Source organism: Rhinopithecus bieti, unplaced genomic scaffold (assembly GCF_001698545.2).
Source record: "Rhinopithecus bieti isolate Rb0 unplaced genomic scaffold, ASM169854v2 scaffold_7684, whole genome shotgun sequence".
NCBI lineage: Eukaryota > Metazoa > Chordata > Mammalia > Primates > Cercopithecidae > Rhinopithecus > Rhinopithecus bieti.
In genome coordinates, this window is record NW_016806071.1 from 2113330 (window position 1) to 2137891 (window position 24562).

The following is a 24562-nucleotide window of genomic DNA, read 5'->3' on the forward strand; positions in this document are numbered from 1 at the left end:
TACAGCTGAGCTGGGGGAGGGTAGGCAGCGCAAGTCCTGGGACTGCTCTGGGGAAAGGCGCTCGGGAGTGGTTGCGCATCTTGGCCCGCGAAGTAATGGGAGCTGGAGATGGCGGGGCCAAGGGCGGGCGGGGCCTGTGGGAGGCGTGGCGCGAAGAGCTTGGGGTGGGAGGGGCCGAGGCCGCGGCGAAGGGGCGGGGCTGAGGCGGGGTGGGTCCTGTGGGAGGCGTGGCGCGAAGAGCTCGGGGTAGGAGCGAGCGCGCCCGGGAACTCCGCGGAGGCCGCGGCGGAGGTGGGGGCGCGGCTGAGGGCAGGGCGGGGCCTGTGGGAGTCGTGGCGCGAAGAGCTCGGGTTAGGAGCGCGCGCCCGGGAACTCTGATGTGGTCGCGGCGAGGGGCCGGGACTGAGGGTGAGACGGGGCTTGTGGGAGGCGTGGCGCGAAGATTTCGGAGTTGGAGCGCGCGCGGTCCAGAACTCCGCGGAGGCTGCGGCGAGGAGGCGGGGCTGTGGGTTGGGGCGCTCTGCGTGGGGCGGGGCGAAAGGGAGGTTTCGAGCCAGGAAGGTCCGGCACCCAGAGCTAACGGGAGTCCCAGGCGAGAGGGCCGCGGGGTGGTCATGCTGGTACCAGGGGGTGTGGGAGCCTGGCCGGGCAAGGCAGAAAGAAGGGGATGCTGGTGGGAAGGGAGCAACAGTGGAGGGTGGTGAAGAGATGAGCAACGAGAGGCTGGAAGGGCCGTCGCGGGAGGTCTGACGCAGACCCGCCTTCTCCTCTAGACCCTGGAGGCGCCAGTGCCAGCCCTCGAAGCTCTTTGAGGCCAGAAATAGCGTCTTGACCACCAAAAGGAAAAACCAGTTGTAAATCGAAATTAATTAGCCTACCAAAATGTAAGCTGTCAGCCGCAACGTAACCCATCTAGCTATGAGTTGTACCTAAGGTCGGGGGCATTTATTATATTCTTTACATAATTTGGGGCGGGGCCTCCACAAGTCTGAGGCTCTAGGGCCCTCGGAGGTCTGTCTCCACAGCGCCTTGGACTGAGGAGGAGGGTTTGGGATGGAGGTGAGAAGGTGGTGCCAGGGCTGGTTTGTCTTGGAAGCCGTGGCCTTGTCCCCGCGGAGACAAGCCGTAGGCCGGGTCCGCGTTTTCTAAAGTACACCACGTTCCCAATGGATCGTACTTGAAAGAGCGTGAGGAGTCCAGCTGTAGCACCAGAACCAAGGGGGCTGGTCAGGGAGAAGGTCCTCTAAGGACTTGACCTGAAGAGGTTTGGAGAAAGACGGCCCACAAAGGGCATGTGAGCTAGCGATGAAAGGGTGAACTGGGGACGAAACCAGTGGCCCTAATATGGAAGACAGGGTAAAGCATCAGGGAATTCCAGGGTCAGGGATTGTAAAAAATGGAAAGGATAGCACCCTAGAGTGTACCACCTTTGGTAAACTGCCGCCCTGAGGAAATTGCCTTGCTTTAAAGGGGTGGGGGATTAGACTGCCTCCCAAACCTGCACTTTTGTTTTTTGGAGACATCATCGCTCTGTAGCCCAGGCTGGAGTGCAGTGGCGCGATCTCACCTCACTGAGCCTCCGCCTCCTGGGTTCAGGCGATTCTCCTGCCTCAACCTCCGGATTAGCTGGGATTACAGGCGCCCAGCACCACACCCAGCTAGTTTTTATATTTTTAGTAGAGACGAGGTTTCACCATGTTGGTCAGGCTTGTCTTGAACTGCTGGCCTCAAGTGATCCGCCTGCCTGGGCCTACCAAAGTGCAGGGTTAACAGGCGCCTGCCACCAGGTCCGGCTAATTTTTGTATTTTTAGTAGAGGGGGTTTCGGGGTTTCACTATGTTGCCCAGGCTGGTCTTGAACTTGTGAGCTCAAGCTGTCCGCCCATTTCGGCCTCTCAAAGTGTCAGGATTACAGGCCTGAGTCACCAGCCCGTCATTGTATGGATTTCTCTAAGGTTGGTTGCCTCTTGTCATTAACTGCAACAAAAGAATCTTAAAGAAAACCCAGTCTCTGCCATTTCTACTTAAGTAATTCTACCCAAAACAGGAAATAGGAAAGGTAATGGTGAATATAGAAGGTGTGAAATGAGTTTTGCATTAAAGCATGTGTTTGCTTCTCAGAAAACTTAAGGATGTGAGATAAGAAAAGAACTGAACACTTGGGGAGTACATTCTTTCCTATTCATCTGCTCCATATCAACCCTGAAGTGTAACTTTTAAAAAACAAGTTCTCGGCCGGACACAGTGACTTGCTCCTGAAATCCCAGCACTTTGGGTGGCCAAGGCAGGCGGATCGCTTGAGCTCACGAGTTAGAGACCAGCCTGGGCAACATGGCAAAACCCCGTTCCAACAAAACAAAAAATGAGCTGGGCGTGGTGCCGTTCCAACAAAACAAAAAATGAGCTGGGCGTGGTGGTGTGTGCTTGTAGTCCCACCTACTAGGAAGGCTGAGGTGGGAGGATCGCTTGAGCCGGGGAGGCAGACGTTGCGTTAAGCCGAGATCACATCGTTGCACTCCAGCCTGGGCCATAGAGCCAGACCTTATCTCAAAAAAAAAAAAAAGAGTACTCTCCCTATGTCTCCAAACCTCACATTTCCATCCCCAAATAGATTACTGCATAGTTTCCCCAGCTTTACACTATTTATACTTGGGTCCAATAATTACTTGTGGATGTGCTGTCCTCTATATGATGGTATATTTAGCAGCATTCTCCCTCCCAAGTTGTGACAGCTAAAACTTCACATGTTGTGACGTGTCCGTTGGAGGCCAAAATCTAACCCCAGTCCAGTTGAGAACCACTGGAGTACGGAGTACAAGATAAACTTCATTGCCATTAACCTGGCTTTTCAGATCTTTCATTATCTATTCCCAATCTATCTTTCCTAGAATTTGACTCAGTCTAAGAGAACTACCAGTGCAGGAATCCTGTCTTTGGCTTCCTCCATAGATTTCTTTAGCTTCTTCCATAGATTATGATCTTTTACTGACTTTTCTTGGATGTTTCCAGGAATGAAAGAAATTTAAAATCTTTACTTTGCACAAAAGTCCGTGTCTCTCCAAAGTCTTCCTGCTCAAAATGTGTATTTGTTGAGTTCAGTTCACACCCCTGGAAGTGTAAAAAAAAAAATCCTTTTTCCATTTGTGAGCACCACTGAGAGTAAAAATGTAGTCATATTTCTATTTTCACCTTCCTCTATGTAATACGATTTATAGATCATCATGAACTTTTTACTGTCCTCTGAACAATATCACGCCTGACAATGTCCTGCTTAAAACATACTACCCAGAACTGAACACAGTGTTCTGGATGTGCATCACACGATGTTAGTACATAGTATATTATACTATTAGTTTCATGCTTATTCATCTTCCTTGACTCTCTGAGCTTGAAAGCAAGAACCAAGTCTTAGTCACTTAGGTTGTTATATTCATCTTTGCAATACTAGCACAGTGCTTGGCCCTTAGTTCAATTGGTGTTCAAAAATGTTGATGGAATGTGGTACTTCCTTAACTCTAAGATAGCATTCTATTACCTTTAGTACACTGTTGCCTTATATTGACTTTGTGATCAACCAAACCTATATGTATCAGATAAGAGGTTGGCAAACTTTTTTGTAAAGGGCCAAATAGTAATTATTTCAGGTTTTATGGGCCTTGTAGTCTGTTACAGTGACTCAGCTATGTCACCGTAACATATAATTAGCCATAGGCAATATATAAGCTAATGAGCATAGCCACTTTCCAATATAATTCATGGACATTAAAATCTGAGTTTCATGTAATTTTTGTGTGTCACAGTATATTTTGATTTTAAAAAATATTTTAAAATGTTAAACACATTTTTAGCTTGTGGGCCGTACAAAAACAAATGGCAGGCTAGATTTGGCTCACAGGCAGTAGTTTGCTAACCCCTGATTTAGACTTACCCTTGTATGACTGATTTTTTTCAAAACTGAGTAAAGGTTTTTACTTTTATCCTTATTAGATGACTTACTCATTGCAAGCTATCTTTATAGCTTGCTCATTTCTTTTTGAATGCTAATTCTGTCACCTAGCATATCAGCTGACATCCCAGCTTTGTGTCTGCAAAATTGATGAGCATACTTTGTGCATCCTAAATTAATAAAAATGTTGAGTAGGATAAGGATAGAAGTCCTCCACAAGTTCATTTTCTTCCATTAATCATCATTCTTTGAGTACAGCCACTCAGAGTTAGAAATATCTACCTAGAGTACTGGCTGTCACCTAATTCATATTTCTCTGTCGGGTTCACAGGGTATCTTGAGAAGCTTTGTCTGAAGCTTTGTCGAAATGTTTAGAACATGTTCCAAATGGGTAGGAATTCCATCAGACAAACAGAAATGTATAGGTTTGGTTTAGCTTATAAACTAATGTTACTGTTACTTCCAATTTTAGTACTTCCTTGGTTACATTTTCAAGGCTACCATTTTAATAATGAAATTTAATAATTTTAGGGTTTTGTTGAGAATTAGCATTCAAGTTTATCAATCTGTATTTACAGAATTCATCATCTTTCTCCTCTTAAAACTGAGGCTTGACAATGTTCACCCACACTGACTGGTTCTCTGGTATCAATAGTGTCGAAAGCTGTGGTAAGATTGGTAGAGAAAAGAGGCACAAAAAATTAAAATAAATGTTTTTTCTTACCAATGTCACCACACTTTTAATACTATCGATACTAGTTTTTAAAATATAATAGAAAGTGAACTGTATTCTAATAAACAAAAACGAAGAATAAATGCATTTTTATAAAATACTGATATTGGCCGGGCACAGTGGCGCATGCCTTTAATACCAGCACTTTGAAACGCTGAGGCAGGAGGATCACTTGAGGCCAGGAGTTTTAAGACTAACCTGAGCAAGCTGGGTGTGGTGGCTCACGCCTGTAATCCCAGCACTTTGGGAGGCTGAGGTGGGCGGATCACGAGGTCAGGAGTTTGAGACCAGCCAGGCCAACATGGTGAAACCCTGTCTTTACTAAAAATACAAAAATTAACCTGGCGTGGTGGCAGGTGCCTGTAATCCCAGCTACTCAGGAGGCTGAGGCAGGAGAATCGCTTGAAACCGGAAGGCGGAAGTTGCATTGAGCCAAGATCGTGCCATTGCACTCTAGCTTGGGCAACAACAGTGAGACTCCGTCTCAAAACAAAGACTAGCTTGTGCAGCATAGCAAGACCCTATCTCTACAGAAAAAAAAAATTTTTTTTTGGCCTCCGAAAGTGCTGGGATTACAGGTGTGAGCCACCGCGCCTGGCCTAATTGAGTATTTTTGTGGTATTCCATGTTGTTCTCCTCTGTTGACCTTCTTCCTGTACCTCTGTGTTTTTGTTTTTTTGTTTGGCTGGGGTAGTCAGGGACTTATTTTGTGAAGCAGACTGGCAGAAATAGTCATGTCTTATAGATTATCCCTGGGAGAGGTTTCTTATATAAACAAACATGTTAGAGTCTCTCCCACAAGTTGAATAGCTTGGGTGTTAAACCATCTGCTAGGCAACAGCCTTTCCTTCTCACTTGGTTTTCTCAGATAAAGTTTAGAGAATCAAGAAGTTGCTTTTTTTGTAATTTTTTGATTTGCAGGTTAAACATTTTAAGATGAGAAAAATTGATCTCTGTCTGAGCTCTGAAGGGTCCGAAGTGATTTTAGCTACATCAAGTGATGAAAAACACCCACCTGAAAATATCATTGATGGGTAAGAGTTGCTATACTTTGTTGTTTACAGTCTTAAATCAGTGAATCCCTTGAGTACTTGGACTGTGTTTTATAACAACTTGCCCTATTAAACATAGTTTAATAAATGTTTGGTGAATTATCTGATATCCACTTTTGATACCATTTCTGAAACTAATTCAGTTGTGTATATTTAGGTTTTTGATCCTTTTCTTTATAATGCCTAAACTGAACTCTTCATACAAATAGGTTTTTTTAGAAGTGGTTTACCAAGGCAAAAACTCAAACAACTTCATTTTATGGAAGTGTAAATTTTAAGGTCTGGTTTTGGTTTTACTCCAAGTTTTTCTTGGAATAAGAATGTAAATATTATAACTTCCTATATACTACGTATTTCCTTACTGGTCTAAGTGATATCTTTGCAGAACTGAATGCTTCATTCCCTGTTATCATGTATTGTTTTGCCTCTCCCCTTTTTGATATCCTTCCAATTTCTACTCTTCATTGTGCTACAGCTTTTTCTAGGTAGATATTTTCTAAATATTGTTCTTAGACTTCTGATTCCAAGAAAAAGCAGTTAATGGGAGAACTCCTTTTTTCTTTTTTTTAAGACAGAGTCTTACTCTGTCACCCAGGCCAGAGTCCAGTGGCGCCATCTTGGCTCACTGCAACCTCCATCTCCCGGGTTCAAGTGATTCTTCTGCCTCAGCCTCTTGAGTAGCTGGGACTACAGGAGTACGCCACCACACTTGGCTAATTTTTGTATTTTTTACTAGAGACGGGGTTTCATTATATTGGCCAAGCTGGTCTCAAACTCCTGACCTTGTGATCCACCCACCTCAGCCTCCCAAAGTGCTGGGATTACAGGTGTGAGCTATTGAGCCCACCTGAGAACTCCTTTTTATTTTAAGATGGAGTTTTGCTCTTGTTGCCCAGGCTGGAGTGCGATAGCACAATCTCGGCTCACCAAAACCTCCGCCTCCTGAGTTCAAGTGATTCTCCTGCCTCAGCCTCCCGAGTAGCTGGGATTACAGGCATGCACCACCACGCCTGGCTAATTTTGTATTTTTAGTAGAGATGGGGTTTCTCCCTGTTGGTCAGGCTGGTCTTGAACTCCCGACCTCAGGTGATTTGCCCACCTTGGCCTCCCAAAATGTTGGGATTACAGGCGTGAGCCACCGTGCCTGGTGGAGAACTCCTTTTTTAATAGTTCTGGCTTATTACTTTCTTGAACCCTCTTTCTTGGTATATGTACAATGACCAGAGTTTGACTCATAGAACCATCTAATTTTAGGCCTGGAAGGACTTGTGGGTTTATTTTGCCAAAACCCTTTATTTCAGACTTGTAGTAAGAGAGGTCTAAGGAAGTTAAGTACTACTTTTAATTATTGAAGGCGGAACCAGTTGTAACAGAGGTTTCATGATACTTTATGTATCTTGAAGCCCATGTATCTGGATGAAATTCTAGCAACTCAGCCTCTTCCTTGAAGCCTAGTTGTAATCTTTATGACAACTGACTTTTCCCCTCAGATTCGTTTATCTCTTTGCTGGGGTCCAATAACAGTTGGTATATACCTCTGTTACCTTACTTTTTCCTTTATTGTATTGTTTATTTTTAATGTTTGTTTCCTCTCTCAACTGTGAATTCCTAGAAGTCAGAGCCTATTTCTATGAGTCAAACTTGACTAATATTGGAAAGTAATCAACGTCTACACATACACACATACATATAAACACATATATATGCATATATTACTCTACATTTGCATAGGGCTTTATAATTTCATAGATACTTTGTCGGTTGACCCTTACAGTAATCTTGGGGAATAAGAAGCACAAAAAAGTATTTTCAACTCCGTCGTAAAGATGAAGAAAAGAATGATCAGATGACTTCCTCAAAATAAAAATGACTTGCTCAAAATTACACAGATAAGCAAGAGGCAGAATCAGCTAACACTCATGTCTTCTAACTTGTACTTCAGTGATCTTTGTGCTACACTGGGTTAACTCAAACTTAATTTGAATCAAAATTTAATATCTGCTTTTGCCTGTGTCTCTTCTTTCTTCTTCTTAGTTGTTTACTTCCTGAAATTCAGGTAATAGTTACTATCCTACTCTGACTTGGAGTAGAAAAATTAATATGGGAACTGCTTTAAGAATACACAGAACTGTGGAGATTCGCCTTAAGTTGTTTGCCAGAAATAGAGGACTTTCCAGAAACACTCCTTGATTCTGATTGGAGGTGGATTAGTTTCCAAGGCAAGATCAGTTTACCTTGCAATACTTTGGTGATCTTTCTCTCAAGCGAGTCTGTTTTATACGTTTATAGAATGTTAGGATTAGCTGTCATATATTGCAGTTAATATTTTAGGCTCTGTCCATTTTGATAAATAAGGACATAATATTTTTTAGATTAGACAAAAACTCTTAGTACAGGAAAACATATGGAATAATGTAGTTACTGTCCTGATAACTGAACAGAGTACATAGGGGACTTTTAATGCATACGCAGTTCCAGAAAATATAATTAGACTGTATATTGTAGACACTAAAAGTTAATTTCTGGCCAGGCGCGGTGGCTCGTGTCTATAATCCCAGCACTTCAGGAGGCTGAGGCAGGCAGATCAGTTGAGGTCAGAAGTTCAAGACCAGCCTAGCCAACTTGGTAAAACTCTGTCTCTACTAAAAATACCAAAAAATTAGCCAGGTGTGGTGGCGTGCGCCTATAGTCCCAGCTACTCGGGAGGCTGAGGCACCAGAATTGCTTGAACCCAGGAGGTGGAGGTTCAGTGAGCTGAGATCGTGTCACTGCACTCCAGCCTGGGTGGCAGAGCGAGACTCTGTCTCAAAGAAAAACAGAAAGTTATTTTCTGTTCACAGTTGCTTTATCTAAATAGAGTAACCATAGAATTATTTGGAGAAAACAGTGCTATAAATGTGTCCCTACAGGATAATGGAATATTGTTTTATGGCCCTGCTCCAAACTCTCCATTCCTTCAGAAATAAGAGTTAAATAAATAGCTAGGCATAGTGGCTGAGGCAGGAGGATAGCTTGAGGTCAGGAGCTTGAGACTAGCCTGGGCAACGTAGCAAGACCGCATCACTAAAAAAAGAAAATGATTATACTTCTACTTTTCCTCTGCCCTTTGTGTTTAATGTGTCAGTGAAAAAGGGGAAAAGAGGTTCTACACTAGGAAAAAAAAAAAGCCAAGTAAAAAAGAAGAGAGAGAATCAGTTCTTTTGGTGTAGTGTAGAAGAATACTGTATTTAGAAAAAATTCCTGGGTAAGTGAACTATGTGTTTTCTTGGTCAAAGAGTATATATTACTCTTTGAGCCTCAGTTACTGATCTGAAAAATGGGGATAATACCACCTTTTCTGCTGACCTCAGAATTGAGAAAAAAATCACATGAGATAATCCATGTAAAACAGGTGTTAGCTATAAAGTCTTATTTAAAAGAAAACTACCACTTTGATGACTTCCTTATACATAATTACAAGATTTAGTTAGATGTCTTTTTTTTTTTTTTTTTTTTTTTGAGACAGGGTCTCACTCTGTCACCCAGGCTGGAGTGCAGTGGCACGATCTCGGGTCACTGCAACCTCTGCTTCCTGGGTTCAAGCGATTCTCCTGCCTCAGCTTCCCGAGTAGCTGGGACTACAGGCATGCACCACCGTGTCTGACTAATTTTTGTTTTTTTGTTTTTTGTTTTTTGAGATGGAATCTTGTTCTGTTGCCCAGGCTGGAGTGCGGTGGCACGATCTCGGCTTAGTGCACCCTCCGCCTCCCAGGTCCAAGCAATTCTTCTGCCTCAGCCTTCCGAGTAGTTGGGATTACAGGTGCACGCCACCACTCCCAGCTAATCTTTTGTATTTTTAGTAGAGACAGGGTTTCACCATGTTGGCCAGGCTGGTTTAAAACTCCTGACCTCGTGATCGGCCCGCCTCGACCTCCCAAAGTGCTGGGATTATAGGCATGAGCCACCGTGCCCAGCCTAGTTAGATGTCATTTTAAAATTCAAGTGTATCTCTACATGATATTTTATGTTATTCTATTGGTTATGTTCATTGAAAGCATCCAAAGAAAAACATGGGGCAATTAAAATTAATTTAATTAATTTCAATAAGTAAAATTTAAAATAATATAAATATGAAAAGAGACTGTAAAATATTAAGCATTTTATAAAAACCCAGAATTTTGAGTTAGGAGAGCTGACCTTGGCTGGACACGATGATTCATACCTATAATCCCAGCACTTTGGGAAGCCAAGGCAGGAGGATCACTTGAGCCCAGAAGTTTGAGGCTACGATTAGCTGTGATTGTGCCACTGTATTCCAGCCTGAGTGACAGAGCAAAACCCTGTCTCTTAAAAAAAAAAGTAGTTCTGGCCTTTTTTTTTTTTTTTGGTAACAACTTTATTGACATATTATTCACATACCATACAATTTGCCCATTTAGAATGTACAATTCAGTGGCTTTCAGCCTATTCACAGTTACACAGCCGTCTCCACAACCAATTTTAGAACAGTTTCATCATCCCAAAAAGAAACTCCACACAAGAAACCTCACACTTGTTATCAGTCACTCTGTATTTTCCCATCCATACTAGCCCTAGGCAAGCATTAATCTACTTTGTTTCTGTAGATTTTATCTGTTGAGATATTTCATGTAAACAGAACCATACACATGTGGTCTTTTGTGACTGGTTTCTTAGTTTCTTTTTTTTTTGAGATGGTGTTGGAGTGCAGTGGTGCAACCTCAGCTCACTGCAGTCTCCGCCTCCTGGGTGCAAGTGATTCTCCTGCCTCAGCCTCCTGAGTAGCTGGGATTAAGGCAGGCACCACCACATCTGACTAATTTTTGTGTTTTTAGTCTAGACGGGGTTTCACCATGTTGGGCAGGATGATCTTGATCTCTTGACCTCGTGATCTGCCTGTCTCTGCCTCCCAAAGTGCTGGGATTACAGGCGTGTGCCACCACCCGCAGCCATGAGTGGTTTCTTTCTTTTGTTTTTTTGAGACAGTCTTGCCCTTTCATCCAAGCTGGAGTGCAGTGGTGCAATCTCAGCTCACTGCAACCTCTGCCTTCTGAGTTCAAGTGATTCTCATGCCCCAGACTCCCGAGTAGCTGCGACTACAGGTGTGCACCACTACACCTGGCTCATTTAGGGTTTTACCATGTTGGCTATGCTGGTCTCGAACTCCTGACCTCAAGCAACCTACCTGCCTCGGCCTCCCAAAGTGCTTGGATTACAGGCATGAGCTACCACACCTGGCCTGGTTTCTTTCACTTACGTGTTTTCAGGGTTGATCTATGTTGTAGCACATATCAGTACTTCATTCTTCTTTATTGTCAAGATTTCATTGTATGGATATAGCACATTTTATTTATGCATTCATCAGTTGATGGACACCTGGGTTGTTTCTACTTTTGAGCTGAATTTTCCCCAATTTTATTTTAAAATAACAAATTATGGATCTAAAAAACTCAGCAAGTCCCAAGCTAGATAAATACAGAGGTTGTATCTTAGTCAAACTGCTGAAAAGAAAAGAAAAAAAATATTTTAAATAGCTAGAAGGAAATAAAAACTATTATATACAGAGGAACAATAGCACTAATGACAGCTGACTTTACATCACAAACAGTGGAAGCCAGACAACAATGGAGCAATATCTTTTAAATACTGGGAAAGGGAGAAACAAGCAAATATTTAAAAACCTTGTCAACCCAGAATTCTGTGTCTAGCTAAACTATTCCAAAAATGAAGATAGGATAAAGGCATTTTTCTTCACAAGTAGACCTGCATCACAAGGAATGCTAAAGGAAATTCTGCAGTTTGAAGAGGTGTAATACTAGGTGGAAAATCAAACCTATAAGAAGAAATTAAGTGTACTGGAAATGGTAAATATTTGGGTAACTATAAAAGACTGCCTTTTTTTCCTTTTAATTTTTTTGAAAGATAACTGACCACTTAATGAAAAAAATTGTATTATGGGGTATATTATATATATAAAATATATGACAACAATGGCACAAAAGTGATGTTCAGTGTAAATTGACTATCATGAGGATTTTATGTTGTAACCTAGAGAGGAGCTATTGTAAAAATTTCTAATAAAAGAGGTATAGCTAAAAAAGATAGATGAATTAAATGGAATGTAAAAAATTTATTCACTCAGAAACAGGAAAGGAGAAACAGAACAAGAATAGATGGGAAGGATGAAAATGAATAGCAAGATGGTAGATTTATACTCAGCCATATCACTAGTTACACTAAATGTCAATGGGGCTAAACACTCCAATTAAATATCAGAGATTGTCAGACTGGATAAAAAGCCACGACCCAAATATATATTGTCTAAAAGATATGCACTTTAAATATAAAGATAGAAATAGGTTGAAAATAAAAGGATGAAAGAAGATGCATCCTACAAACAGTTTACATAAGAAAGTCGCTGTAGCTATATTCATATCAGACAAAGTAGAATATAAGACAAGGAGTATTACCAGAGACAAAGGGGACATTTTATAATGTTAGAGGGTCCATTCATTAGAAAGAGAGGATAATCCTAAGTGTATATGGACCTAATAATAGTTCTTTAAAATACATAGAGCAAAATCTGACAGATGAAAGGAAGAACTAGACAAATTCAGAATTATAGTTAGAGATTTTAGTACCCTTTTCTCAGTAATGATAGAACAATTTGGCAGAAAATCAATAAAAGACATAATGATCTGAATAATATCATAACCTCGACTTTGTTGATGGTTATAGAATACTATAATCAACAACATGGAACAAGAACGTATTGATGAGTTGCGTGTGGTGGCTCACACCTGTAATCCCAGCACTTTGGGAGGCCAAAGCAGGCAGATTGCCTGAGCTCAGGAGTTTGAGACCAGCCTGGACAACATAAAAAAACCCCGTCTCTACAAGAAGACACAAAAATTAGCCAGGCATGGTGGCGCATACCTGTAGTTACTGTTCCTTTTGGAGCTGAGGCAGGAGGATGGCTTGAGCCCAGGAGGTCAGTGCTGCAGTGAGCCAAGATCGTGCCACTGCACTGCAGTCTGGGTGACAGAGCGAGACTCAGTCTCTTAAAAAACCTAAAACCCAACATATTGAACATTCACTGAAATGTGCTGAAACATAAAATAAGTCTCAATATATTTCAAGATTAAAATCTTAGTATGTTCCCTGATCACGGTGTAATTAAATTAGAAATAAACAACAAAAAGATATTCAGAAAACCCCCCCAAAACTTAGTAACCACTACACTTCTAAATAACCCATGGGTCAAAAAAGAAATCATAAGGGATCTTAGAATTTTATTTTATTTTATTTTATTATTATTATTATTTTTGAGATGGAGTCTCCGTCATCCAGGCTGGAGTGCAGTGGTGCAGTCTCGGCTCATGGCAACTTCCACTTCCTGGCCTCAGCCTCCCAAGTAGCTGGGACTACCGGCGTGTCCCAGACACCTGGCTAATTTTTGTGTTTTTAGTAGAGACGGGGTTTCCCCATATTGGCCGGGCTGGTCTTGAACTGCTGACCTCAGGTGATCCACCCTCCTTAGCCTCCCAGAGTGCTGGGATTACAGGAGTGAGCCACCATGCCTGGCCTTAGAAAATACTTCTAACAGAATGATGTTGAAAATATACCAAATTTGCAGCATGCAGCTAAAGCAGTGTCTCAAGGGAAAGTAATAGCATATATACTTATGTTAAAAAGGAAAAAATTGTAAAACCAATAATCTAAATTTTCACCTTAGTAAGGTAGAAAAAAAATGAGCAAATTAAACCCAAAGTAAGTAGAAGAAAATAAATAGTAAAGGTAAGAGCAGAAATCAGTAAAATAGACAATTATTAGAAAAAATAATAAAGCCTAAAGTTGATCATTTGAAAGGATTAATAAAAGTTATAAACCTCTAACAAGATTAGCCAAGAAATAGAGAAAATGTAATTTGTTAGAACCAGGAATGAAAGTAATATCACTACAGATTCTAAAGGAATCATATATAAAGAACAAATTTAAGCTAATACATTTGACAACTTAGATGAAATGGACAGATTTCTTGTAAAGCTCAACTTATAAAAATGACACAAGATCAACTGGAAATTCTGAACAGCCTCATATCTATGATAGAAATTAAATTAAATCAAATATTTAGAGAAGAAATACCAGTCTTCCACATACTTTCTCAAAAACAGAGAAGGATACATTTCCCAAATTGTTTTATGAGAACATTATCCGGATAGCAAAGCCTGACAAAGACATGACATGACAAGAAAGAAAATGGAGTGCAAAATAGTACAACCACTTTGGCAAGCTGACAGTTTCTTATAAAATTAAATATACTTTTACCCTATGTCCTAGCAATTCCACTGTTAGTAATTACCCAGAGAAATGAAAACATGTTCACAAGCACTTGTACAAGAATACTTACAGCAGCTTTGTTCCTAATAGTAAAAAGCTGCAAGCAATTAAAATATCCAACAAAAATATCAAACAAAATCACAAATGAAAACATTGTGGCATAGTTGGTGGTGATAGAAATCAGAGCAGTGGTTGCCTAAGGGAGGTAGGGATTGTCTAGAAGGAAAGATAAGGGAGATTCTGGGTCATGGAAATGTTCTATATCTTCATTGGAGTATTGGTTACATAAGCATATACATTTATCAAAACTCACTAAGTTATGCACTTAAGGTAAATTTCACTGTAGGTAAATTTTACTTCCCAAAAAATAAAAAGCTTATATAGTTAAAATAGAAATGATTATTTCTATAGTCAAAACCATATATACTATTTTGACTATATATGACTTAAAATTCAGTGCATGTTTTAATTTTTGTTTGAACAAACATTTAGCATGTATCTACTATGGGTGAGCCATTGTAGCAGTTGTAGGGTTATAAAGATGAGTAAGAGAAAGAAGCTGGACTCAGAGCTCAGCATCTAGTGGGAGCCATAGAAACACAGGAGATTAAGTGCCAATGTAGAGATGGAGGCTGAGTATGAGATAAGTGCAAAAGAGGGAGGAAGCGATTCTGATTTAGTGGTGTTAGATAAATGGGACCAGAAAGTGAATTAACTTGTGCAAGGGGAAGAAGGGTTTTTCAGGTAAAAAAACACAAAAAACAAAAAACAAAACCTCATGAATGAGCTAAGGTACAGAAGCAAGAGCCTGCATAACATATTTGCAGAATTTTAAGTGGCCCAGTGTGACCACAGTGATGGAAGAGAATATAACTTAATGATGGAACCATATTGTACAGTCTTAAATGCCATACAAAGGAGTTTAGAATTATAGGCAATAAGGGACCACTGAGGCATTTAGATAGGAGTGACATCAATTCCGTTTCTGTGTTTTAGAAAAGAATACCTGGTAGTAGTAAAGAAGAATTATTAAAGTTGGAGAGAGATTAGAGGCAGAATTAATGGAAAGGAGATGTAAGAATCCAGTAGTCATTTAATTTTAAAAAAACAGGTATTCAGTAAAATTTTATGATTAACCGTTTATATTTGGCTATTCTTATTTTTTCTTTAAAATTAACAATAGGAATCCAGAAACGTTTTGGACCACCACAGGAATGTTTCCCCAGGAATTCATTATTTGTTTCCACAAACATGTAAGGATTGAAAGGCTTGTAATCCAAAGTTACTTTGGTAAGCAAATCTTACCTTAATTTTTTCTTCTTTTTTTTTTCGGTGCTCCAGGTAAGGCTCATGTGTTGATTTTCATTATCCTTTCATTTTTTCCATAGGCAGAAGGCATGTATATAAACTTTTGGCGAAACACTAGTTTTTCTTTATAGCATGGAATCCAGTTTTATTGCTGGGGTGAAAGGATGGGGATTATGGGTTAACTGCCTTGAGCTCAATTGGCCTCTCTGAAACTGCAAATTTGAAACCCTTCCAAAGCACATAATAATTTCCATGCAATTTACTATGTAAAAGTCTGGCAAAAGGCCCTATTAGGAATATAAGACGCCAGCTTGCCAGAACACTAAGTTCCATGACATCTTTATTCTAGATTCATTTGTCCTGGAGTTCTTTGTCAAATTCTTGTTGAAAATCTGATAACCCTGATTATTTATGTTGGATAGTTGTGATTCTTCTATTACTAGTGGCATTTTCTCAGGAATTTAGGGGGATAATCTCCCTTGGGACATCATTCTAATCCTATTTATTTAAGGATAAAATGTATCAGACAAAATCATGGCAGGAAACAGAATACATCCCAGATGGTTCAAATGAAGAGGCTCTATTGATGGGGCTGCTTGCAAAATTATGGCCTGGGTTAAGGGAAGAAACAAGGCAAGGAATGATGAGGCCCTCAGAAACTAGCTATAGCAGGAAGCTGTGACCAGCCCTGGCACAACGGAAGGAAATAGTGTTATCAGAGATCTGTGAGAGCTGGAGCCTGTGTAAAAGGGCCGAACAGGAGCTGTAGGCAGGAGAAACTGTCAAAGATGTCACACTGAAGCAGGAAGGGAGTGGAGATAAAATTGGCTGATATCCCTTCCCCACCCCAATCTCCCCGTGGTGTCTCCCACTGGACAAATCCAGTCAGAAGGCAGTGGTAAATGAATCCATGTGATACAGTCCACAGAGGTTAGCCCCTCATGGCACAGAACAGGACAAAGAACAGGAGCAATGGATCTGGAGTGTTAGAGACTGGACTGAGAACAGTGGAGAAAAACCAGTTTAGAAGGAAGATGACTGTATTCCTGATAAGTCTCTTCTCTCATGAATTGTGGAGGCTCTGGGTTTGAATGCCATTTCAAACTGTATATCAGCTGTATATCATTGAACACCTTGCTTGGCTCCTCTAAACCTTTCTCACCAGTAAAGTGGGTTAAAATACCTTTCTCATAAGATTGTAGTCAAAAGTGAACGGATAAATATGTTTGACTCATCATAGGCTCTCCATAAATGTTTATGACCAAAACCACCAATAGTATTATTATTGCCAGTACACACAAAAAAATTGGAATAATGCCAAATTCAAAAAAGCTCTACTTGCTCTGTGTTGTATGGTTGCAAACATTTGGAAGATTAGTTACACAAGACTATATTTTACCATAGGGTTTTTTGGAAAAATACAGAGTAACTTCCATGATGTTTCTGATCCCAGTGTTTGTGTAGTTCCACTGTGCATGACAATCTCAGGCAGACGGAAAAAGAAATATCGGGTCAAAAACATAGAGCCAGATTAACACTTTACTTACTTTGTTTGTTGACAATGTCAGTACAGACCTTGAAGATTGAAAAGAGCACGTCTAAAGAGCCAGTTGATTTTGAGCAATGGATTGAAAAAGGTATGTGTTTCACCAGCATTGTTCTGAGCATGAAGGAGTAGATAATATTCCTTTGACTCTACATTTCTCATCTAGCTGCACTTTGGTGAAAAAAGATGACTTCAGTGATCCTTGTGACACGTTTAGGACCTAGAAAGACCCAGGTTTGAATACAAAGCTGCTTCTTCATTTACTGGTTATATAACTATTAACATGTGACTTAATTTTTCTCAGTTTCAAAATCCTTATTAGGAAAATGGCGATGATATCTATCATTTAAGGTTTTGGTGAACTAGTGTCTGGCATATAATAGACAATAAATATTAGTTTCTCATCTTCTTTCCTTTCCTCCCGATTAATGGTACTATTTAAATATCACCAGCAGAATTGATAGCCTCTACTTAATTAAACATGGCATCTTGCCTTCATATATCTATCTCTTTTCCCTCTCAAAATATCATGAAAATAATAGTAAAGGAATAAAAACAGGCATAAACCTACAAGGACAAAGATTAAACAACCAGCAAACTAAAGCAAATGTGAGAAATCAGTGTATATTATGATAAAGAGAAAGCAGATGGAAGAGTAGTAACTTCTTTAGCTGAATGAACTAGGTTATAACCTAAGGTCTTGCCAAGGAGCATATCAATAAGAAGCAAGCCACTTTGTCACACAGAACCCCAGAAAGGCCTAGAGCTCAAAGGCAACAGGTGCCATGGGAAGTATGAATGAGACCTGGGTCAGAAAATAAGGATGATTAGTTGAACATCTATATACAGAGTAATCAGACTCTAGGTACCTTCTTCCATCCTACAAAGCTAGGTGACCACTCCTTTCTCCCACAGACCTCCACCACCACCCTCAAGAGACAACTGCAAATATAGAATGTTGAGGCTCAGGAGACCAGATATATAGTAGGGAGTGAGTGAGACATGGAGTTGAAAATTGGATACTAGTGGAAGCCTACATATTGAATAGTGGTAACACCAGCCTCCTTCCTGTGTTCTGGTATTAATGTCAGCAGCCAAGAATATACCCTCAGCTGGAAGACTGGAACATTCATCTTTGGAGAAACTAAATGGCCCTAGAAAAAAGACCTATGGATACTGATAAAGGCCAGCTCATTTCTGGTCACCCTATTTAAGTCCAGTAATCAACAAATGTGGCTCATGCACACAGTTTTCAAATGATGCACAGTTTTCAAATAATCCAGAAGTAACAAAAGACAAAGATCACAAGACATTAATGAAGACCTCAGACCATGAATATAATCAAGCTTTTAGCTCTAATTTCCAGTCTATAAGAAATATAGAGGATAGAGGAACAAATTAAGTGAAACTACGAATAGGCAAGATGATAAAATCTAGAATGTGGGGCATGGGCACAGTGGCTCACGCCTGTAATCCCAATACTTTGGGAGGCTGAGGGAGGAGGATTGCGTGAGCCCAGGAGTTCAAGACTGGCCTGGGAAACATGGCAAGATGTTGTCTCTACAAAAAAATTTAAAAATTAGCTAGGGATGGTGACATGTGCCTGTAATTGTAGCTACTTGGGAATCTGAGATGGAAGGATCACTTGAGCCCAGCAGGTTGAGACTGCAATGAGCTGTGATCATGCCACTGCACTTCAGCCTTGGTGACAGAGCAAGACCCATCTCTAAAAAAAAAAAATCTAGAATGTGGGACACTGTATGGGACAACTGACCTGGTGTCTTCAGTAAGTCAGAGACATTAAAAAATGTGTGTGGGGGAGAGAAAGCACTTCAAGGTTAAAGGTACTTAATTCTGATTTTAATAAACCAATTATGAAAAGACAGGGACAATTGGGAAAATTTGAATAGGAATTGGGTTTCATATTATATTAAAACACTATTTTTAATGTTGTTATGATGGTGGCATTATGGTTATATAAAAAATTACTATTTAGAAATGGATAATTAAGTATTTAGGGGAAGCTAGGCTCACGCCCATAATCCCAGCATTTTGGGAGGCTGAGGTGGGTGGATTGCGTGATCTCAGGAATTCAAGAAACTACCCTGGGCAACATGGAGAAATCTTGTTTCTACAAAAAATATATATACATATTTGCTAGGTGTGGTGGCATACACCTGTAGTCCCAGCTACTTGGGAGGCTGAGGAAGGAGGATCACTTGAGCCTGGGAGGTGAAGGTTGCAGTGAGCAGAGATCATGCCATTACACTTAAATCTTGGTGACAGAGCGAGAGCCTGTCTCAAAAGAACAAAAAAGTATTTAGAGGTAAAATGTCAAATAATGTCTTGCACTTGCTTTAATTTTTTTTTTTTTTTTTTTGAGGCTGGAGTGCAGTGGCACAATCTTGGCTCACTGCAACTTTTGCCTCCCAGGTTCAAGCCTCAGCTTGCTGAGTAGCTGGAATTACAGGCATGCACCACGATGCCTGGCTAATTTTTGTATTTTTGGTAGAGACAGAGTTTTCACTATGTTGGCCAGACTGGTCTCAAACTCCTGACCTCAAATGATCCACCCACCTCAGCCTCCCTTAGTGCTGGTATTACAGGAGTGAGCCACCACACCTGACCTAAAATACTTTAGTGAAAAAAAAATTGATAAATCCACTATGATGAAGTGTTAGTAATTATAAAATCTAGCTTATAGGTATATGTGGGAGTTTTTTTATGTTCTCTCATAAGTATGTCTGATATTTTTCTTTTCTTTTCTTTTCTTTTTTTTTTTTTTTTTTTTTGAGATGGAGTCTCACTCTGTCGCCCAGGCTGGAGTGCAGTGGCACGATCTTGGCTCACTGCAAGCTCCACCTCCCGGGTTCACGACACTCTCCTGCCTCAGCCTCCTGAGTAGCTGGGACTACAGATGCCCACCACCACGCCCGGCTAATTTTTTGTATTTTTTTTTAGTAGAGATGGGGTTTCACCATGTTAGCCAGGATGGTCTCGATCTCCTGACCTCGTGATCTGCCCACCTCGGCCTCCCAAAGTGCTGAGATTACAGGCGTGAGCCACCGTGCCCAGCTGATGTTTTCAATTTTTCATGAATAAAAAAACTAACCAAATGAAAAAGTTTATTATTAATTTCTGGTGATAGAGTTGTACAAGAAAGAAAATATCATTATAATTTATTACTTATTTCAGGAGTAAATAACCTTTAGATAGACAAAGTAATGTAACCATCAAGTAGGATTTCAAATTTGAGAGGAGGGAAAGAGGGAGAAGTTGAAGGAGGAAAAAGAGGGATTTCGGCTTTAAAAGCTAAAATTTCACCTACTATACTATAAAGTCAGTAAAAAATTTATCAAAAGGAATAAAAGCATATTATAATTTCAGGAAAACAGCTTAAATAGTTGAGAATGTTTACTTTTAGGAAGCAGTACTAAAGGAGAAAGAAGGGGTAAAGCAGATTACTGATTTTCATTATTTCAGAAAAGGGTTAGGAAACAGAAACACTTCTTTTAATACTATGGGGCTTTTACATTGTATACATTATTTTATATGAAGTTAATTTTGAATACTGTCATTAGCTATCATTATAGCAATTAAATCTTTCATGTTTCCAAAAGAATGTTTGATATGATTAACTCATGATCAAATAAATTAATCTGCTCTAAAATTAGATAAAGAAACAGTTTTAAAACTTGGATACCAGAAAAGATTACTTCATGGGCCACACAATTACGCATCATAGTGAAAGTCTCACTGAGAAACTCAGCTCTGGTTGTTACCTTTGGGTATGGCAAAATGGCTCCTTTCTGTTAGTAGCTGGATCCTCAAATGTTCACTTTTTTTTCTTGAAAAGGGGATTTTTTAAAATAAATGTTTTAAAATAAATTTTCACATTTTATCAGTTCCTTATATTCTTTTACTATTAATATAATTGACATTCACATTTCCTTTTGCTTATACTCACTAGAATATTTTATAGCTCATAGATTATCTTTTTTGCCTTGTATATCATATACCTCTATTTTTAAATCAAATTTCAACATGCAAACCATGAGTCCTTCAAACCTGGTCTTATAATTTACCAGATATCATATTTTGCTGAACATAAATTTCAGTAGCTATTCTCATGTATTTTGACCCTTAACTCATTTCTTCTGTTACATTTGTGTTTTAGATTTGGTACACACAGAGGGGCAGCTTCAAAATGAAGAAATTGTGGTAAGTGAATATACTTTATAGAATTAAAAATTAACCTGCACAATGTATTTAGACTTTAAACATATCTCCGTAGTCATATATAATAAATATCCTCATGATATTACAGGTTCTGTATCTAAATCAACCAGTAGAGAAAGTTATTCTCAATAATAATATAAGCTAAATGTACATTCATAAATTAGGCTCTTTCATAGAGAGTGACGGCAAGATAAAACAATTCATTTATTTTTTGTTTTATTTTTCTCATTCATTTACTTTGAAGTATTTATTTGGTTTGCTTTTTTTCATTTGATTCTGTAGGCATTTTAGAATAGGAATCAAAAAAGGTCGAGATGCCAAAATTGAATATTAATTTAAGCATGAAAGGACAAGGGAGATTCAGATAAGGGGAACTAGAGCATAGGATCAGCAACAAATAAGCCAAAGAGAGGTGAGGTGGAAAGAGAACCAGTATTTTTCGACAACATTCCACTGGGCTTTGCTTGTCAAGTGAAATGAATGCCTGTTGATGAGGAAGCTGCTGCCTCATCAGGAGTTCCTCTGTTCCTGGTAGTTGGTCAGGCCCCGGTTTTAGACTAACACAAAAAAGTAAAACAACTGCGTATCTATTAGGTGGTCATGCTTTGTTTAATTAAAGTTTCCCTAAATGAGGGTTAAAATCGTACCTTATGCATTAAGTTTACGTCTTCACAATTTGCCAGAAGCTGCTATTAAATCAGTGTTTCAAAAAATTCTGTAGAAAGTTTTTGAATCCCTTTTGTTCCTATCTCTCCAACCAAAATTCACCCAAGTACTGGGGAGGCCAGTGAGGTCCTGAAAAATAATTAATCTTGCTGAATTTTATCTTCCTGTTTTTTTCTGTCTTTACCTAGTGGGTTATGATTAGTAAGTCCCTGCTACCTTTTGTATATTGTTTCAGGACTCCACTGTGGGTCACAGCATTATAGAAAATTTGAAAATAGCAGGGGAATGGGAGGCTGGAAATCACCCATAATTTTATTACCCTGTCACAAAAACTTTTACTGTATTTATTTTCTTCTAGTTGGCCATTTGCTGTACAGTTAGAATAATAATGTGTGGACAAGTTTGTATCATTTTTTAAACTTAGTATTATATCACAGGCTTCATAAGTACAATTTTAAAATAATGTTTGCCAATTGGCATACATTTAAACTAATTTTCTTTTTCTTCCCTCTGTCATTACACAGTTTGTCCCCTCTGTATACACAGGGGACATCTATGCATATTCCTGCTACTGTGACCGCCACCTTTTTTCTTACTTTCTAAGATTAAATTTCAAGGAATAGAATTACTGGGTGCAAGGTTATAAACATACTTAGAGCTTTTAAAATATATTGGCTAATTGCTTTCCAGAGAAATTATGTAAATATAAAAATGTAGTCATGCTTCAGGGTAGTATATTCTGAGGCAACATTAACCAAAGGAAACTTCTTTTTTTATTTTTATTTTTATTTTTATTTTTTGAGACGGAGTCTCGCTCTGTCGCCCAGGCTGGAGTGCAGTGGCCGGATCTCAGCTCACTGCAAGCTCCGCCTCCCGGGTTTACGCCATTCTCCTGCCTCAGCCTCCAGAATAGCTGGGACTACAGGCGCCCGCCACCTCACCCGGCTAGTTTTTTGTATTTTTTTTAGTAGAGACGGGGTTTCACTATGTTAGCCAGGATGGTCTCGATCTGCTGACCTTGTGATCCGCCCGTCTCGGCCTCCCAAAGTGCTGGGATTACAGGCTTGAGCCACCGCGCCCGGCCGGAAACTTCTTTATTATGAAAAATACTTCAGAAAGACACTGGTTTTTGAGACGGAGTTTTGCTCTTGTTGCCCATGCTGGAGTGCAATGGTGCAATCTCTGCTCACTGCAATCTCCGCCTCCCGGGTTCAAGCGATTCTTCTGCCTTAGCCTCCCGAGTAGCTGGGATTACAGGCACGTGCCACCACGCCTAGCTAATTTTGTATTTTTAGTAGAGACGGGGTTTTTCCATGTTGGTCAGGCTGGTCTCGAACTCCCAACCTCAGGTGATCTGTCCGCCCCAGACTCCCAAAGTGCTAGGATTACAGGCGTAAGCCACCACGCCCAGCCGACACTTTTAAAAAATTAGAAACAGGGCATGGTAGCTCACACCTGCAATCCCAGCACTTTGGGAGGCTAGTTTTGAGGCTAGTTCAAGACCAGCCTGGGCAACACAGCAAGACCCTGTGCCTACAAAAATGAGAGTTGCAGTTTTTAGCTCCAGTTGCTATTTTTCATCAAATCAAGGCTTGTATTTAGCTGATACGTACCACAACTATTACATGTAGCTGGCCTTATATATTGTTATGTATTTAGGATATTACTCTTGCATTAAGCTGTTTCTTCTGCTAACTGCTTGTTAATAGTTAACTAGCACTGCTAAAAGCATTTATATTGATTTTTTTTCCCATACAGGCACGTGATGGCTCCGCTACTTACTTGAGATTCATTATTGTATCAGCCTTTGACCATTTTGCGTCTGTGCATAGCGTTTCTGCAGAGGGAACAGTAGTCTCAAACCTTTCCTCATAATTATAACAAAATGCTCTTGCATGATTTTTTAACAATATATTTATTTAAACAGGAAGTTGTCACTGATATACTTTATTAAAAGGATTTGTGTCCATTTGTTTCAGTTTTTATTTACATTCTTTTCAATATTTGGGATAAAGGAATTTTGTTTTATCAGTCAGCAGTACTGGCCACCATGGAGGAAATGAGGAAGCTTTGGCTTCAGTATATAGCTTAATCGAGGAAGTGACTGCACGTGAAAATTTAATGGGTAATACATTGCATCCCCACAGCATCCACTCTGGTGCTCTTCAGATTGTAGTGCATTAATTTTTTAATTGATTGATTGATGCAAAGAACTAAGTGAGCAATATAGACAGTAAACAATGTAAGAGGTCAGAAAAGAGAAAGTACTTATGGACAGGTTTCATTGAGGTCATGGAACCTGAGGTGGGCCCTGTAAAACAAGTGATTTTACTTTTTCTTTTAATTAAAAAACATTTTTTTTTTTGTGGTAGGGTATAGCTGTCCCCCAGGCTATAGTGCAGTGGCTCAATCTTGGCTCATTGCAACCTCTCTATCCCCTGGACTCAAGTCATCCTCCCACCTCAGCTTCCCAAGTAGCTGGGACTACAGGTGCATAACACCATGCCTCGCTAATTTTTTTTTTTTTTTTTTTGTAGAGAAGGGGTTTCACCATGTTGACCAGGATGGTGTCAAACTCCTGAGCTCAAGCGATCTGCCTACCTTGGCCTCCCAAAGTGCTGGGATTATAGGCATGAGCCATCGCACCCAGCCTTTACTTTTACTTTACTAACCTCAGAGAAGGGTTAGGAAATACATAATCTTGTTGTTTTTGAGACAGGGTCACCCAAGCTGGAG

General features: G+C 39.9%; 1 protein-coding gene across 7 annotated transcripts; it reads left to right on the forward strand.

The window, feature by feature from the left end:
• Positions 1 to 68: 68 nt before the first annotated feature.
• Positions 69 to 23793, forward strand: IFT25 (intraflagellar transport 25). 7 transcript variants are annotated; one of them, XM_017874537.1, is made up of 7 exons: positions 430 to 505; positions 774 to 884; positions 5600 to 5712; positions 15251 to 15357; positions 16944 to 17012; positions 21099 to 21142; positions 23585 to 23793. In XM_017874537.1, exons 3-7 carry the CDS (start codon positions 5615 to 5617, stop codon positions 23699 to 23701), a joined length of 435 nt encoding a protein of 144 aa, XP_017730026.1. In that variant the 5' UTR covers positions 430 to 505; positions 774 to 884; positions 5600 to 5614; the 3' UTR covers positions 23702 to 23793. The 7 variants fall into 7 exon arrangements, with proteins under 7 accessions (XP_017730031.1, XP_017730030.1, XP_017730028.1 ...); XM_017874536.1 differs by lacking the exon at positions 430 to 505 and adding an exon at positions 529 to 620; XM_017874538.1 differs by lacking the exon at positions 430 to 505 and adding an exon at positions 544 to 561.
• Positions 23794 to 24562: the final 769 nt, after the last annotated feature.

What these genes read in the sequence shown, in the direction of transcription:
- IFT25 (XM_017874542.1), top strand. Translation starts at nt 5,615, where the DNA reads ATGAGAAAAATTGATCTCTGTCTGAGCTCTGAAGGGTCCGAAGTGATT. An exon ending in TGTAATCCAAAGTTACTTTG is followed by an intron (nt 15,358 to 16,943) that starts GTAAGCAAATCT and finishes TGACAATGTCAG; the next exon opens with TACAGACCTTGAAGATTGAA. An exon ending in TTCAAAATGAAGAAATTGTG is followed by an intron (nt 21,143 to 23,584) that starts GTAAGTGAATAT and finishes TTTCCCATACAG; the next exon opens with GCACGTGATGGCTCCGCTAC.